General features: G+C 36.8%; 1 protein-coding gene across 1 annotated transcript in view; it reads right to left on the bottom strand.

The window, feature by feature from the left end:
- ITGB8 (integrin subunit beta 8) overlaps positions 1–18,227 on the bottom strand; it is a 42,080-nt gene that overhangs the window by 17,561 nt on the left and 6,292 nt on the right. Inside the window, exons 2-5 of the mRNA XM_075705600.1 lie at positions 9,995–10,080; positions 7,159–7,333; positions 4,170–4,416; positions 2,218–2,383 (exon numbers count right to left, since the gene is read on the bottom strand). Of these exons, the coding sequence (XP_075561715.1) occupies positions 2,218–2,383; positions 4,170–4,416; positions 7,159–7,333; positions 9,995–10,080 (674 nt within the window). The remainder of the gene's footprint in view (positions 1–2,217; positions 2,384–4,169; positions 4,417–7,158; positions 7,334–9,994; positions 10,081–18,227) is intronic.

The following is an 18,227-nucleotide window of genomic DNA, read 5'->3' as shown; positions in this document are numbered from 1 at the left end:
ACATTGGTATGTGATTAACCAATAAACTAAAGTCTGAGTGTCCTCATGCACCTGCAAATTAAGAAATTCTTTGTTATGCAGTAAAATACTACATCTATCCACCACCCTAAAGGATTAATAGCAAAGTGGCATCCGCAAGGGTGAATTTAATGTGTTTTAGGAATTCAGTGATTGAAGGAGGTAGCAGGGTAAGCTTATATCCATACTGGGTTAGGTGCCAATTTGTATTTCCATAACATTTATTTCCCTACAAGGAATAAACAGCTGCTTCAAATCAAACTTTAGGGGCACATATGAATCACCTCATATTCTTTTTCATTATTCCCTCTCTCGATTATTCCATCGGCTTCTTCACTAATTGTATTTTTCCTCCTTTTTTCTCCTTCCTTGCTCCTCCTCCCTACAATGCTGTCTCATCTCTACCATTTATCTTAACTCTGACAGGCATCTTTCATCTCATGTGAAATGTGTATCCGCAATACTGTCCATGTATCCAGCCAGGCTTCATGACTCATTCTCTACCTTTTCTTTCTTTGCTTTGCAAAGAGGGATTTAGCTCCCTTCTCAGGCTCATTTCCTGCTAGCTCTGAATGGGGAAGGATTACCTCATAACAGTAGGGATAATAAGTACAGAAGGGTATGGTGTCTTTTCCAGCTTACACATTAGGCATCAGGCTCCCTCAGGCAACCCCAGACAGCATTCCCCTAAAGAAGGGGTATTTTAAGTTTTATTTATAAACACATTATATCTTAAATAATCTCAAGTTCTCCTCCAGCACTGTAGAAACTTCTTGCTCCTAAGACTCCATCATTTCACTTTGTCACCTCAAGACTCCCACCTACATACGTCACAGCAACCAAAATTTTAAAGAAGCTTCATGTCCTAACCTGCTAGTGCTTGCAACAGGGATGTATTGGTTAAAGCAAGATGGAGCAAGTTATAAAGTTCTATTGCAGGCAAAATGAGTGCACATTAATATAAATTATAGTTCATGGTGGTAGTTATGAATTGCACATTTTTCTCATCCATTTTGGTTCACAACTCAGTTAGCAGCAAAGCCTCCCCATTCTAGTGAATGTTTCCATTCTATTGTTTTTGAAAGCATATATTATTATAGAGCTCACATGTCCTAAGTGTGGAATGTGTCCAATGAGAAACACTGATTCTAAGGAATTTTTCCAAAGCTTCAGAACTGTTTTTTATAACAGCTGTGATCACAGTTACTGTGAAGAGTGGCTTTTATTTACCTGTTTTCCAGCTCATCAAAATCTGAAAATAAAATTGGGGCCAAAGTATTAATTTTTAACACAGTTTGGATTCCTTTTTGGCCTTGATTCATTCTAGTGCTCCAAAAGAGAATGTGAAGATGGACAAGATAAAGAATTGTCCTGACATCATCCCAAGAGATGAGAAACACCAAGCCTGTGATTTGGACAGGAGTTGAATTACTTTCTTTAAGAGCACCAGAAAGAGTATCTCATAGAGCATTAGCAAACCCATGAATCAGCCAACTTTCAAAATTTCTATTGCACCACTATGCATAGAAGAAAAACAACATGCAAAAGAGCCCTTTAGAGCAAACAAATTCTTATTATTTAATATGCTTATAGCTTGGGAACTACTGATGCAGATCTTTTCCATCTTTTTCTGCATGGGAGAGATGGTGATGAAATTTTATCAATATACAAAAGTTAATTTTTAGTTGATTTGTATTGTTTTTAAATTCTTTAAAGATGAGATAACACTGAAGTGTGTTTGTTTTCCTTACCTACATGAGCAGATATGTAACTGATCCTTCAGTTTTCAAATACATTTTTAAGTAGAAGAAATGTCAAATGGTATGTCTTCACTTAGGAACACAAGGAGGGCTTTAATAATTTTTGAAATGAATTTTGTAATTGGCTGAAATCAATACATCTGCCTGTTCAAGCAAGAAACAGTTGCTTTCATTGTCCCTCCTATTTGATTAGGCTGGTTAAAGATCATTATTAACCAACAGTGAAAAAAATTTCCTTATGCTCTCCTTTATCAGTTTCAATGGGAAACAGAAATGTATAGCTAAAGGGGAAATAATGGAAAAGGAGGAAGAAATCTTAGTATTATCAGTCCTAGAACTGACATTTTGTATTCAGAAACACTGAGCACTGTTGTACCAATATATATATATTTATCTGTGTCTGAACTACCATCTAGTCTTTTGTTAATAAGCTCCTTACCTGGCACACAGCTGCTTGGAGCATCGCATCAAAACCCCCTTCAGGTGTATCAATATTCCCAGAAATCTTTTGTTTATTCACTGCATTTCTGAATTCTGCTATATTGTCAGTCAGGGATAGCACATGAATATAACCGTGAGGAGGCATACAATCTAAATTATAATCACTGTACAAAAACAAACAAAACAAAAGTCTAACACATTCCATATTATCCATCAACATTCCATATTTTCCATCAACCTATAAAATCCTGTTACTAATGAGGAGGTACACAGACACAGTAAAAGAAATACTTAAAGAAAGAAAAATAACTTAAAGTGAGATTAAGTTCAGTGGGGTTAGTTTGAATTTACTATGAACAACAGATTTTTTTGGTATGTTATAGAAATGTATACAATATAATTTAGTTCATATAGTAACAGTACATATGTAGTGTTTCTTTACAGAGCGAGAAGATGATGTGATGGTGTGATCTCAGAGAGTATATCATCCCTTGTGGAACATCTACGGAGCAGTACAGCTTTGGTTTTCATTATCCTGAGAAAGGGCTATTACACCATAGCATTAAGATCCTTTAATAGCTCAATACATGGGCTACTGGATCAAAACTAAAATAAAATTTAAGTTCCTAAATCCAGTATTAGTAAGCAAATGTACATAAAACTAATGTTGAGTGACAGTTACCTCAGTAAATGGATGGGAAACTCCATTTACTGTATTATGTTAGTTGTAAATTACACGAAATTATATATAAGGGGAGAAAGGATGAAGTCTGACGTAAGTAAGCTAATGCCATAGCACTTGTACAGGATGCTGCTCTGTGACCTATTTAGGGCAGTGGAATTTACGGCACAAGCTGAGGTGCTCATCTGATTCAGAGATGCTGGGCAGATTTCATCTCACTTACCTTCCGTTGCATACGGTGTAGGCATCTGGACTATTACCTGCCTGCCCCCAACTAAATTTACAGTCAATGAAGAGAAACTGGCACTGTAAGGATTAATACCTCTGCAGATGTCTACTTTTAGGCAAAATGAATTGTGTCCTGGCAGTGCTAACTGATCTCCACTGACTATACAGACTACAGGACTACTACAGACATAGACATTTAACTTTATCTAATGAATTCCACTACTAATGCCCAATTTTAAAATCACTGAAATCAAAAAAGATACTTATGGACTTCACAGAACTTCACACATCTCTTCCCAGGAAAGAAAACAATGAGCAAGAAGGTATGAATAGTTAATATTCACTTTTCCAAGTATTACAGTATATACAGACTTGATTATGAATAATCTTGTTCTCCAGAAGGTTTTGGAAGTGATCCCTCACTTTATGTAAGTGTTGAATGCAAGGTATAAAAGACATGGCATGAAAAAAGAAATGCAAGCCAGAACACCTTTCTTATTTAAAATGGGAGTTCATCCATATTACAACTGTGGAATTAGATCAGAGGATTGCTTTTGTTCATTAAATGAGCTGAAAGAAACTGCATCACATCAACAAAAGTAGAGTTTTATGAAAAGAGTTAATGAATACATGACCACACACCAGAAGAGAAGCCCTAGGTCAAAAAGTACAAAAATTTGTGATTAATCTAGGCAACATATATCCAAAAAAATAACTAAGAATACAAGAGTTGACTATAAAATTAAATGCAAAACATATGCAAATATACCAAAGCAGCATGTTGTTTGACTTGTTTTGCTAAAGAAAATATTGCCCATTTTTTCTGATACAGAAAGTTTTTCTGAAATCACTCACCAGATATTTCAGAAGTAATCATTGTACAGTAATTTTCAGCATTTTCTTAGGAACTTTGCTGGAGAACCAAGGTATAATGAAACAAAGACAGATTCTGAAGAGCTTTAAAAATAAATATGCATAATGCATATTTGCATAATTAAATAGTTTCTTGGTGTTACAGGAAATATACAAAGACTACATACCTGCACTGGTTATGGATTCTACCTGGATGAATACTAATATAAGGTGACACAGTTTTATCCACATAGGATCCAAATCCAAGTCGAAAATCAAGAGAAATATTCGCCATCTTCTTAGATAAAGCAAATCCAACGGAATTTAGTTTTTCTATATTGTTGTGCATAGAGGCTGAGACATCAACTAAATAATAAAGATCCACAGGGTATTTCTCTAGAGGACGAACTTTTAACATAAAGTTTGCTTCACTTCCTGATTCAAAGGAAACAAATAAGTTTATTTAGTATTTTTGAATGGACACTCTTAAAAATACAGTTATTTTTGCAGCAACCTCAGCACAAAGTTGTCTGTGTCAGCAAACAGAAAAACAAACACACACGGAAACCTCCTAAGAGTAAATGAAAATTTGAAGCATCTTTCAAAAGTAAGCCATAAAGGGGCTCTTTGTAGAACATCTTGATTTTTTTTCTTGCAGGAGCACTGTGCAATTTATGGTAAAAATCTGACTTCTCCCCATTTTCTTTTATATTCCTGGTTATGCAATCCCTTTGGCATTATAACAGAAAGCAGTTATGACTCACAAAGGACACAGATCTGCATACAAATTTTGGTCAGTCACTCCAAGGTTGACACTTCTAAGTATGTAAGTGTATCCTGCAAATAGTTTGTCATATGAGTCTAAAACTACATGTGTACAATAAAGACAGCACAGCCTGAAAAACTCACGTAAATTATGCTTCAAGTTTATACCAATCTACTTCCAAAGATTCAATGAGAAAACCCAGTAGGATCAAAATATTTTTTTAGAAAAAGAGGTTTTAATATTAAAAAAATCCATCTTTTGGTGTATATAAAACAGAACTGTTCTTTCAGGATGATAAATGTCTGTCTCTCCTGCAGAACCACATCACACTCTCATATGTAGTAAAAAGGTTAATGCTTCGGAAGCCACTAAAAATAGTCCCTACATTTTTGCTTGCCTAATAGTCTGTAACGCCAGCAAAAAGAGTAAAGTGACTGGAGTATGGGCCACGTAGGTATGGTAATGCATGACTTCAAATTGTTCACCCAAAGTGTGAGCTCACAGAAGAAATGAGGGAGTAGGATCTTTGTGTGATGAGTGCAGAATGCAATTCAGTATTATGCAATGAAGATACAGCAAAGGACAGAAGGAAGGGAGACATTATAGAAGAATTATGCAGGTTTTCAATAAAAGATATCTAAACACATTCAGAAACAGATTTACTAAAAAAACCACCTGAAATGTGACTTATCTATTCATGACATTTACTAGTGCATATGACATTGCTAGATAGCATAATTAAAGTACATGTAACAAAGATCTGACCCAGAGAAGTTAAACGTGCAAAGTACTTTCTTCCAATGGTCTTTGAACATAATCCACCTGAAAATTTCAGAATTTCTCTGTATCAGGTCTTACATGGAGAAAACAGAATTTCAGTGTGCTGTAACTTATGTGTTTCCTCTTTGCCAATGTAAATCAAATTACTTTTTATAAAAGACCCTTGCAGGTCTCCAGTTTGCATATAGTGAGATGCTGAGTGCAGCTTTTCTTTTTTCCCACATAAATCCTGACAGTTGGGTATATGTAAACAGTGACAAAACCCCCCAGTATCAAAACAAAAACATCTTTGTCTGCATGATTATACTGTATCAAATTTCTGTTTTCAGGCACAACTATAGCTGTATATCTGTGTATTTCCCTGGGGAATAAAATACAGGCAGGATGTCTGTATATCAAAACTTAGTATCCTGGAGTCCTCAGAATTTCAGTCTTCTGCCTCCCTGATGCAAGAGCTTCAGCAAAGCATATGGAACCCCAAACTTAATTTCAGTATTTACTGGCAAAAACGTTCATTAAACCAAATTTTAGAAAGCTAAATGTTTTCTATGAATCCAGTATGCCTTTGGAAATAAATGTGGTTACAGACACTTCCAGAGCTAGCTCAGTTTCTGAGACCATTTCTCAGTACAAAGCAAGAGTACCAGTCATTTCTTTGGAAGGGGAAAGGAGAGGAAGTGCTGATGTTACTTTCTTGGTTTTATTATTATAAAGATGGAAAACCAGAGTTCCTTTGTGCTTTACGCTCATGCAGATCCTTTCTTTTTCCCTTGTAATTGACAGAAAATTATCTTTTATACAGTGAAGATCAGCAAGATATGATAACTCTGACTTTTCCTATTAAAGTTTTTCTACAAAAGATTGATCCCTTTTAAATAACATATTTCTTTCTCCAGCTATCATTTGCAAAAGAAAGAAATAAATTAAATTTTATGATATGAAATATACCCTGCATCCCTTTATCTTATCTCCAACTTCTGCTGTTGGCTACAGCTCTTTTAGAGACAGAGAACATACATTGATTTAACTCGAGTTCAGCTGAGGGCAAATAGAGATATACCAGAAAATCTCAGATCCATAAAGGGACTTGTAGATTCTATTAGGACCAGGTGTCTCACATTTTATAAATGAAATGTTAGGCAGTGAATACCTAAGTCACCTTTAGGAATCCAGTCCTTTCTTATATACTGGCTTTGGTGTCTTCATAGTTGTCTAGTCAATGCACTTAAAAGGAACCAAAAAAATCAAGAAGCTTATCAAATTATGAATTTAGGAATTCTAATCTAATTTACTTTCAGTAAGGAATATAGTTTATATGCATGTAAGGGAAAACTATTTGTGTAAGTGGCTAAAGAAAAAGAATCAAGAAACCACAACAGAAAAGACTATCTAAAATCCCTTTTCCACTTATTATTTGCATTATTCTGACCTTCAGCTGTGTTTGACAGAAACACTTCTTGCTGAAGACCATACTTGAATATGGGAGCAACACCATCATAGTCCTACAATATAATGTTACAGCATCATTCTTCAAAATAATTATTCCAGCTCCTTCACAAAATATTTGTACTTCATATTATTGTATTTAGTTTTAATTGACTATAATATCAATGTGTTAGAGACAACCCAACCTGGACGCAGTTGGACTGAAACTTTTCCTGGTGTCACTTGTGTATTTGTTTCATGGTCACTGGGTATTGTGACACGAACTGTGGGATTTTCTACAAAATCTGACTGGCAGCCTCTTTTCATTAAGTTGAAAACAGTGTCACAGCGTCCCTTCTGTGTTGCATCGGCCATGAAATCCTGTTTTATGAGAGACAAAAAGTATAAAACAATCTGAGCTGAAAAAAACCAACTGTAATATCTTCAAAGGAAAGAGAAAAACAAAGTAATAGTCTTTGAAACAATAAAATATGCTACTATAATTGCACAAATTGTAGAATGAGCTCATGGAAGCCATATGTTTTTAATAAGGGCAATGACAAAATATTTAAATTAGAAGTTAAACCTAATTGCCACAATGACTTTTTTCTACAAAGCACAAAACTTTTGTATGAGAAAGAGGATCTTGCACAATCAGAACAAGCTGACTTTTGAGAAAAAGGAAACTATGTACTGTCACTATGTCACCAAAAAATGTTCTGTGCTATGCTATGAGTTAGTTATACCAAGAAAGTGTCATTCACAGGACATCAAAACAGGTTAGTTTTCAGAGGAATCCACTGGCAATGTTACTTAGCTAATATTGAAAAGTAGCTGCAGAAGTCGGCTTTAGATTTATCTAACCTGAATTTGTCTATCACAAACGTTTAAGTTTTACCCCATACCCTACACCAAATCCAAAGACCAGCTGGACTATATAATTTCAATCCCCGGAAAGAGGAAGCTACGTAGTACAAGACTGGACAGTTTAAGATGCCACCAACATAAAAAAGCCCTTGTAACAACAGGAAAGTGATTAGTAGTAGGATGATCTCAGAAGCAGCACATCCTTTGTTGCAGTGAAAGGGCAAAGTTGCCAAAATTGTGCCAACATGATCCAATGCAAAATTCCTTACTGGCCACAAATCTGATGATTAACGTGATCCTGATCATGCAAGAAAAAAAAAGACAAGATCCTTTGTACTCTTTCAAAGCATTGGTCCATCCCAGCCACAGCTGGAGACCAAACAATGGACAATCTCTGATATTTCAGAGGCAGATGGGGAAAATAAACAATCAAAAAGTGCATACAGCCAACTGTGTATTAGAGAACAGTCATCCAGACCCTGAAAAGACCAGAGAAAGTCCCTGAAGAATGAGACTCAACAGTCATGTATCTTGTTTTCCAAGTCCCAACTCATTTTTGTAGTCTACCTGATATATTTTTTCCATAACCTTCCTTAACGTACACAACGGAGACTACTTGTTGGGTTACTGCTATTTATATACCCTTTTTGATGTATATACAGGTCAAAAAGGTAGATTTTTAAATGTATAAAGAGCTTAGCTACTCTCATTGTTATCACTAACAACTGATAGATATATTGTGTTTTCTGAAGTTTGCTGTGTGGGGTTATAAAGTCAAAGTGTCTCAAGTGTTCCTCAGGGCAGATTTTCTCATTAAAAACATTCTTTAGATGAAGCAGGCATGCTAAGCTGAAAACTGCTGCTGTAACTCTACTCTGGAAAATTTCTATCTGCAGTAATATGGGTTTTGCCATTCCACAACCATGGATGGTGCATAGGTGAACCAGCTATCAAAGCATGGTCTAAGAGGGTTTGACAAACCCCTGGCTTTCCTGAACAGCTCTTGGGATTGGCATGAGAAGTGAAGCAAGAGAAGCAGGGCAGAAGTGAAACCTGGCCAAATCTGAGCACCTAGTTACGAGGAGACCTACTGCAGTTCCATAGCACTGGAAAGCTAAGTGCTGTTCCGTGATAAATACCGATGTAGCAGGATAAAATTGTGCCCTTTGTAAGACAAGACATCAGGCCACAATAATGGACCACTCCACATTGCAATCCATTGTGCCATCTACATTTACCCTAAGGCTCCTCTTGGAAAACAAGCTCTCCATGCCTCTATTGCATTACTTTTCCTTATACTCTTTTCAGACTCAGTTAATCATTCCAAGACACAATATCTCAGATAAAGTTACACCAGTGCCTTACACTCCTTATCTCTTCCAGGCACACTCTAGTGATTTACCTACCTTCTCTGCTAATGAAAGCTACTACAGATAATTTGCATGTGACCTTCAAGAGCATATGAGTTTGTAATTGCCAGTGATATTCTTAAAAACCTTGCTTCTCTGAAGTGCTTAAAATGCCCCAGTCTTACTCGAAATCGTGTAATCAACTGTTTTTTCTGTCAAACAAAACCAGAAATTCCTATATTCTTACAGATTGCAAAGCGATAACAATTTCAGAATAATTCTTGCTACCTAAGATCTATCTTCTGTGACAAGTCTCAGAACTGATAGTTTCAAGTTTCAAAATAAGAAAAATACAATTTTTTTCCATTTGTGACAGGGTCATGATATATGGTGAAGTCAAAGTTAACTCCACTGTTAGTCAAACCTTTTGCTAAATGTAATAGGCATATATGTATAGAATCGCTCTGATATATAATGAGGACTTAATATAAATTACTGATAAGTAATTTTGCTTTTGAAGCCAAAAACTGTTGAACTCTGAAAGTTACTGTAAGTCTGCCAAAGCTGTCTACAAAGCAGATGGAACTCATTAAAAAGTTCTCACTTTATTTAAAATTACTGCAATTTTCCAAATAAAAGATTGTATTTTCTCCTTCGGAAACAAAATATATTTCACATGATTTCTCAGGTTCTGTCTCCAGAGGTCATTTAAAGATTTTCTTGCTAGTTCTCACTATAATTTTCACAGTTTAAAAGTCTTTTATCTTTATAAAGATCTGAAGCAGCTAAAATATAAAGTCAAAAGCAAATAAGCAAAATGCCATACCTCTTGAGCACACCATCCACACTCTGGACCCAAAGCAAGACACTTTGTGCATGTTACTGCATTTGAAGTGGCACATCTGTTTTCCGCTGCAATGAAATATAAAACCAAACATTCATGATTTATGATGATATGTGGGAATTGTAAAATACCTAATTTGAAACCAAGATTTCAAAAATTACTTCACCAGATTAAGAGTGATGACAACGTATCCAAACAGAAGTAAAACAGAACAAAGGCAGCCTGGTGAGGGAATACTTGCAGTATGTTTTTTTATCTACAGTCTAGAACTATATGTACAGATTGAATAAACTCCATTCTCAAGGCCAAATTTTTAAGATCCTGATTTAGAATAATTTTGAAGTGAAAGTTTATTTTTGGCATGCACCTTGCTGACTTACTGCCTAACAGATAAAATCTACCAGGTAGCTTATCTCTTCGTAGACATTTTCCTTTTAAGTCATTTACACTTGACTGAGTTATTCATTATTCACTCTGCATGGAACCCAAAATATTTTCTCACCTTCTATAAATATTCCCTCTCTGCATTTTCTGGAATGAAGAGTTTCCCAGAAGAGGCAGATTTTTTTTCAGAAGCGAATACAAATTTATCCAACATTACGTGTGTCACAGATTGAAGACACATCATGCTGTACTAACAACTGCAAAAATTGTGCCTACTAACAGGTCTGTCAGCAAAGCCCTTTATACCCTTTTCACAGCTTTGTTTTATAGGTCACTGCTTAAGTTACTACTCTTTGCTACAAAACTTTGGCAGTCAGAATTGAGGAGAAGAGATAGCCTTTCCAAGGGACTTGGTCAGCTCAACTTCAATGTCAGCATTAGCGTATCCTTTCAGCACGTTCAGCACAAGGCTCTTGCAGACCAGCGTGCCTCTACATGAGACAGAATTCGCCTGCCAAGAGCTATGAGGAAGGCACATAATATGACTTCAGTGCACAGCACAGCAGTAGTGCTGTTTAACAACACTGCTTAGTGGCATATTCAGCATGGCATATTATATGATTATAAAACATACTGGAAACAAAATTGAATGAACTACTGCATACTGGAAAGGCTACATCTCTTGATTGGCCCATCATGATAATTTGTGTATCATTATACCAAAACAGTTTGAAGAAAGGTTTGTTTTTCATCCGAACTTTTGGCTACATGTACTGTCTCTCAGATTATTGCTTTCCAACCTGCAATAATGCAAACCATCTCTCGTTTTAGAGTGATGAGAGCAACTTCCCACAGTGAAAAGCTGTATTAGGAAAACATGTACTAAAGTATCTTTTTTATCTTTATGTAACTGATTTCAGCTATGGATGAAGCTAAAGATGAGGTCCTGTATCACATGAACAGCTAGTCCTTAATAGGTCACTTTGAATAACTGATGATCCAAGGAACTAATCACAGCTTGCAAGTTATTAGTATCAACAACATATATACCATTATCAGTATTAACAAGATAGAAAAGCCTAGTACAGCACAATTGCAGCATTATACCGATAACATATAGGTCAGTGGCAATTTCATTAATTTCAAACCTATATTTCTATTTCATATAAACTGCTCTTGACAATTTTTGCTATGCAGGCAATGTGAGAAAAGAAATGTATACGAAAGGCAGAGAAACTCTTACTGATATGATAGAAGCAATAAGCCGAAAAGCAGCCCAGGAAGGTGCTGAAACAGAGGAAAAACTGATTGAAGGGTGGGAGAGGTGGGCAAGGACAAATAATGGAGGAGTTGCTAAGGAGAGAGAAAGAACAAGACAAAATCCAAAAGGTTTTTGTTTATTTGTTACAAAAACAAACACAGCAAGTTTGACTTGGATGTGAAATGCGAGCAAGCTCATTCGGCACTGACACATTAAAACATCTTTGCATTTATAAGAAGATGGCAACAGCACCTTATGTTCTGCACTTTGAAAGAGCAGACCTGGAGGCCATGGAAAAAGTTACTGCAAACCGCAGGAGAGGAGAACAAGGGTGAGGATTCCAGGTGGGTACTGACATGCACAGTGTTGCAGAGCTTGCCACAGATCCCTTTCTAGACAGTATTGGTAAAGCGCAAAGACACAGGATGAAAAGTTGTTGAAGGAGTAAAAATAAAAGGAATGTAATTGTTCTTGGCACAGAAACATCACTCCCATCTTCAGCTGGATACCAAAGACAGCAGAGATGAAAGACATTACACGAAAAAGAGAGTAAAGTGATGAATTAAGTAAAAGTGTCAAAGGACAAGGAAAGATAAGAATCTGATGTGCAGTATAATGGTGGGTAAAGGCCACCACGGGACAAAACAGGGAGAAGATGATGTATACTTTGAAGTTACCGATCGAGTAACATCCGCCATAAGAGACAGAGCTGTTCTGATAAGAATAAATAGTTGACAGGAAGAAATGAGAGACCTGTGTATCTAGCTATACAGATAAGGAATAAGCCAAATTAATTCCTGGTCATCGTAATCAGTAAACCAAAGTAAACCAAATAATGAGTTTGGCCTAATTAATTTCCTGCAGTAATTTCTGAGACTCCTTTCTTAAAATATATAATCCTATCTGTATAACACACATTTCCCCATATTAAATGCCATTGACCATGTAACAAAACATTCATGTCTTATTGTAATGTGCACTTGCTAAAAAAACATAGTATGTGTCATTGACTGGAACATGTACCATATTTCCAGATGCATCAGAAAACTGACAAAAATAATTGTCCCAATTTTTTTCTTTCTGTATGGTTCGTTTAGGTACTGAATCTACTGAAGCTTGATTTAGTTTATTAATACAACCTATGTGGTAAAATTTTGGGGGAAGGGGGAGTATGTCTTTCTAAACTGCTAAGGCAGAAGACAAGATCTTAAAATCCAATTTGGGTTTCCAGTGTGATCATGGCAGATGAAATGCTTTAACAAATGAGATATACACTTCTGCTGGATGCAAATCTCTTTGCTGATAACTCTCCAGTCTCAAGAGTCCCATTTTCACAACATGAAGTCACAGATTGGCAGTTGACAACCTTGGTACCATTGGCTCAAAAAGATGATTTCTTTGGACTAAAGGGAAACTTGAAAAAGGTTTATTAATGCCCAAGACACATTCTGGCTACATCACTACTGTGGTTCCCAAGTACATAGTCCCTTACAGCAGTAACATTTATGGACATGCTTTCATTCACCAAATATTTATTATTTAGTTATAAGACTACTCTAAAACCATAACTGATTTAGTATAAACTTCTCAGTTTCTTTTAAAAATCATATTCTAAAGCAAGAAACATTTTTTTTATGAGTTGGCTGAAGAAAGAACTAAGATTTTTCCTGCCACTTCACCAAAAACAGAGTCCAGACAAGACTGAGTTACTGTTCAGCCAAAGTTAAGGGCAAGTTTCTACTGGCTTAGTTATAACTGATGTATGCCAGAAGGTATTTTCAACAAGGGCCAAATTTTGTGCTGGGAACTGCACAGGCATATGCATATAATAAAAAGTGAGTGCAGCAGGTTAAACTGCACTTTTCCAGCCTCCTCCACAAAATACAACTGTGCTCCAACTACTGCAGCTATTTACAGTGATCACAGGTGTGGCAAGCCTAAACTCTCAGCAACAAGAAGGATCAAGGCAAGACAAATATCATATATGTTATAATCATATCCTGCCTCCCTATTATGAAAATAACTTTATCAGGATCAGGATATTTATCTCAGAGATGGAATAACAAAAATGCACACTGGCGTTTGAGAGGGGATGTTAAACAGGTTTTCAAACACACAGCACTTTGTTCAAGTACAGCCAAGAATTTGAATTTATATCAACTTCACTGTTGGTACACGTTTGTGCTGTTTTTGGAGGGTGTACCATTTGCTTTCTTAAAAGAGAAAGCCAAAATATAACTAGAAGCTTATACTCCCTGATCATGGTCCTCAGACTGTTGAACATTATTTAGGGCAAGAAGATACAAAATTACCTAGCCTCTACAGAGCTTTTCTCCTTAAATTCCGTATCAGATCTTGTTCTTGGGCAGCAATCAGCCACGCTATCCCTCTCCACAGATAATGTGGCCTTCAGTAACTTGGGCGTAGCATCACTTCTGAGGAAAGTTGCAGCTTTTATGCAGTATACTGCAGTTATCTTCACCTTTCTGTCTGTCTTCAGGTACTAAACATGACTCCTGCAGAGGGGACAGGCAGTAACTGTCCCAGCTAAGACACAGCTTCTCAATTCACTTTGGCTGAATGCGCAGATACAATGAAAAGCATTGTAAAAATGTTACAGAGGGGGAATTTTTTCCATGATTATTGTGTCTGACACTTACTTGCTCAGATTACAAGGAAAAAATGAGTGTCTGTGCTTTAACTGCCAATCCTAAAACCTAATCCTGGAATTAGGGTTTTTTCCCCCCTTTTTCCAAGCAAGCAATAATTCTCTCGACCCTTTGTGCACAATGCCATGCTTTAAAAACACACTTTGTCACCCCCAATTTTTCCAAGAGGGTTACAAGGTACGCCTCGGAATCAGCTTTAAGAGGTCCTCACCCTTGACCAGAAAAGGAGATTTCAACTTGAAAACTGTACACCTATTATGCTTTATAATAAATTCCTAAGACTACTTGAGCAAAAATACCAGACAACTTTTCTTCCCTCTCCCTTTTTTCTATTACATACTAGATTTGTTAATTGGTTTCACTTCTCTGTTAATGGTTGTCCACTTTAGTTTCACTATTCCGACAGGAGCTAAGCTGCACATTGATTTGAAAAGATCCTTCACCATCAAGAGAGGCAGCAGTAAACTAAAACTCAGCATGGAAGAGACACGTGTTTTCTAAGAAAAAGATGATGTGCAAAAGAAAGGTACAAAACATGACTGGCACTGTTAAATCCTGAGTCCTGGAAAAATACTTCTGTAAACCTGGCAAGTGAGTAAAACCACCTTTCCATTAAAACAAACAAGCAAACAAAAAAATACCCAAACAAAAAAAACACCCTAGACCTTCTTTTTCTACTAGTCATTAAAAAAAAAAATCAAGTCGTACAGTGTTCCTAAAAAGAAAAATGGAGTATACTGGAAAAGATAAACCATAATGCAGTTATAGAGAAGATAAGAGATATGAGACATAAATGAGAAGGACACATGCACATCTGGATAAATGCAGTGAAAAGCATCACTAGTGAACAAGTCCTGATGACTGATACGGGCTTCCATTCCTAACTCTGCCAATATCCCCCTGATACTTTCGGGGTTCCCCAATTAATCTGCATTACCATATGAACACAGTATCCTATGAATATGAGTGGCATTACTGAGAGTGACAAAAACGATATAAAAAGCCATCAAAATGCAAAGTAATGCAGCAGTCTGCCTCATTGTGAGTTCATGCCTTTGCAAATTATACAGCAAAATAACCAAGATCTTCCTTTTTTGCACATTGTGCAAGCTCTGAGTGACACCACTCAAGAGAACTGATGCTGGATATCAGCTGAACAAGGCAAAGGCAAAGGGGGAGGAGGAAAAGAGGGAGACCTCTGTCAACACAGGATTAGGCAAGCTCTGGCAGAAAAGCATCAGCAGTCATAGATGATGCTGGAAGACAGCAAATGCTAACAGAAGTCTGCTGTGTAACGGCACGCGGAGACGGAGTTCCCAAGCAGTGTATATACGCTTCCATAATTAGGGAATGATATAGACACTAGGCTTCAAGGAAGTACTCCTGACACCCCTCTGAGCCTACATGGGTCTGTCTTAGCCTCATCTCTCTGAAAAGTTCCATCACCTATGTGAATGTTGCACACCATTCAAGAGGAAAACTTGGAGAACAGAAGCCTCACACAGATGCATATAAATGCAAGTTTTTCATGTACATATATCAGTTTGGAGGATTTTTTTATTTTGTCAGAAAGATGCATATAGCAGCATTTTGGAAAAGGTACTACCCAAAATAGCTACTGGTATAGCAGTTAGGACTCACAAACACAACATTCAAACCACAGCCTCAAACATGACCTTGACTGTGGGAGACAGCTATTGACTACTCCAGACTGACTTTGTTCCCAAGCCGCAATATAGAATGAAAACAAGCAATGTAACCTTGAAATTTTTCACAACACAATTTTTGTTTCTTGGCCAACTTTACTTGTAGCCTCTCCTTTCTATGAAACTTCCTGCTTTTACGGGAGATGGTTAAATGTTGTTGATGCAATCCATGCCTGCAAACAATGAGTCAAAGACTGTTTGGCTTCTGAAACCAACCTATGCTGCCTCTTGCAAAACAAAAACATGCAGGACAATTTACTCTGGTTATATCATTAGAAGAGACTCATTTCCCACAGCTGTTAGCTTTTATGGCACAGCTTTGCACCAATAAAATTGCACAGCATATGGAACCAGAGAGCTTAAATCTTTTTTCGTTAAATCCCTTGATTTAAAGGGAACTTTGGGATGTGTGGAGCTGTGTTAATTCCCTTGTTTCCTAGGATGGAACATGGGCATAAGAATCGTTGTACACTAGTCGTTTCCAGCTGCTAGAATCTCCCTTGGAGTTGGCGAGCTTGGATACAGTCATGCTGCTCGAGCGAAGCCTTGAGCGAAGTAGCGAAGCGACTGCCATATTTCATTGTTAATTTAATTTCTTGTGTATTAGTAAGCACTGCTAGCAAGTAGCACATCAACAGCCTAGAATGTCCAGCATAGTCCTGTGTACCCTATGAAGTCTTTACCTAAACATGAGGTCATGATGAATATAAAGGTAGTCACAAATGACTATTTTTTGCCTGCTTAAGAAGTTCAACCTTGAATAAAAGACAAGTCCAAGCTGTATCTCCCACTACCTTCTATAGCTCCACCTCCTCAAACCAGGCCCTCAACCCCCAATCGCCTCCCTAATCTACGTTTCTATTGCATATCTAGTATTCTCCAGATTCTTGCTTTCCACCTTATAAAAGCACTACTTCTTCCTGCCGCTGTCCTTTCATTCACAAACCCAGAAGCAGTGCAGAGGATGGGCAACAGCTCAGAGCTAATTCTTCCCAAGGAGTGTCACCATAGACCACCTGATCCACAGGTTCTTAGTCCATAGCAATGCAAACAGCTCAATTCACTTACTTTTATCTGCATACATTGCAAGTTGGAACAAACCTACTCTGTATTTCAGACCGTAATTCTCAAAGCTGAAAACCTAATGGAACCAGTCCCTCAATTCTGAACACAAAATAACACTGAATTGTGCTTCTACAGAAGTTTTTCCTGAAACAAATCTGAAAGCCCCAAACCACAAACTGTGCGCATGTTTGTATTAGGAAGACATGTCAGGGTTAAAACAAAACATTGAACACAAAATTCATAGTTTACACTCACAATGAGAAAACTGCAAGAATACTAAATAAACGCTAAGACTGGTATCAGAGAGGATAACCACCACTCTTTAAGGACTTGTAGTATGTAGTGCACAAGTTTGGGAGGAGCATTTATTCAGCAAGGCTACTTTAAAAACGTTATTGCCTTCTGGAATACAAAGTGTTTGGTATTTGTTATTTCAGTAATTTGCTTTTCAATAGGGTTTTCAATCTCCAAACATGGTTATTGGCCCTGAGACAAACGGAATGTGGTAAAAACTTTCTGGATTTTCTTCTAAATTATTTTTGTTACTTTTATGCTCTTTGAAAGCAGAAACAGTTAGATGTCATTTTAATTAACTGTGCGCTAACACAGCACAAAAGACTCTTAAGATCCCATTTGATGATTAACAGCTGAATTAAAAAGTCCTTCAAAGGTGAGTCAAACTACAGCGCTTTTCTGAATATATAGATCAAAAATGGGTGAACACAAAGATCTTCTAATAGAATACTGAGAAGTTAGTTTCTCAAATAGGAGATACATGCCTTGTTCACAAACAAAAAACCCGAAATCCAACCACACCTGCCTAGGAACAGACAACTGGCCAACCTCCATTTTAGGTTTATATAAGCCTGTTAGGTTTTTATAATTTGGGGGCAAAGATTACACAAAATATGAATGCAAGCTATAAAATATGCAGACTCACATACTAACTATAACTACTGGTGCACACATTATTGTTTGAATGCAAGCTTCTGCTTGTGCTTCTGCAAGTAAGTATTCACATATGTGTATGGTCTGCAGGTGCAGTTTAAATGCTCTGTAAGGGACAGCCTTCAAACATGCAAATTCAAGATTTTAAACAGGTAGTGGTTTATTTAATCTTCTGAAGTAAT

Source organism: Pelecanus crispus, chromosome 2, assembly GCF_030463565.1.
Source record: "Pelecanus crispus isolate bPelCri1 chromosome 2, bPelCri1.pri, whole genome shotgun sequence".
In the NCBI taxonomy this organism is placed as follows: domain Eukaryota; kingdom Metazoa; phylum Chordata; class Aves; order Pelecaniformes; family Pelecanidae; genus Pelecanus; species Pelecanus crispus.
Note: the sequence above shows the minus strand (reverse complement) of the source record. Positions and strands in the feature narration are given on the sequence as shown.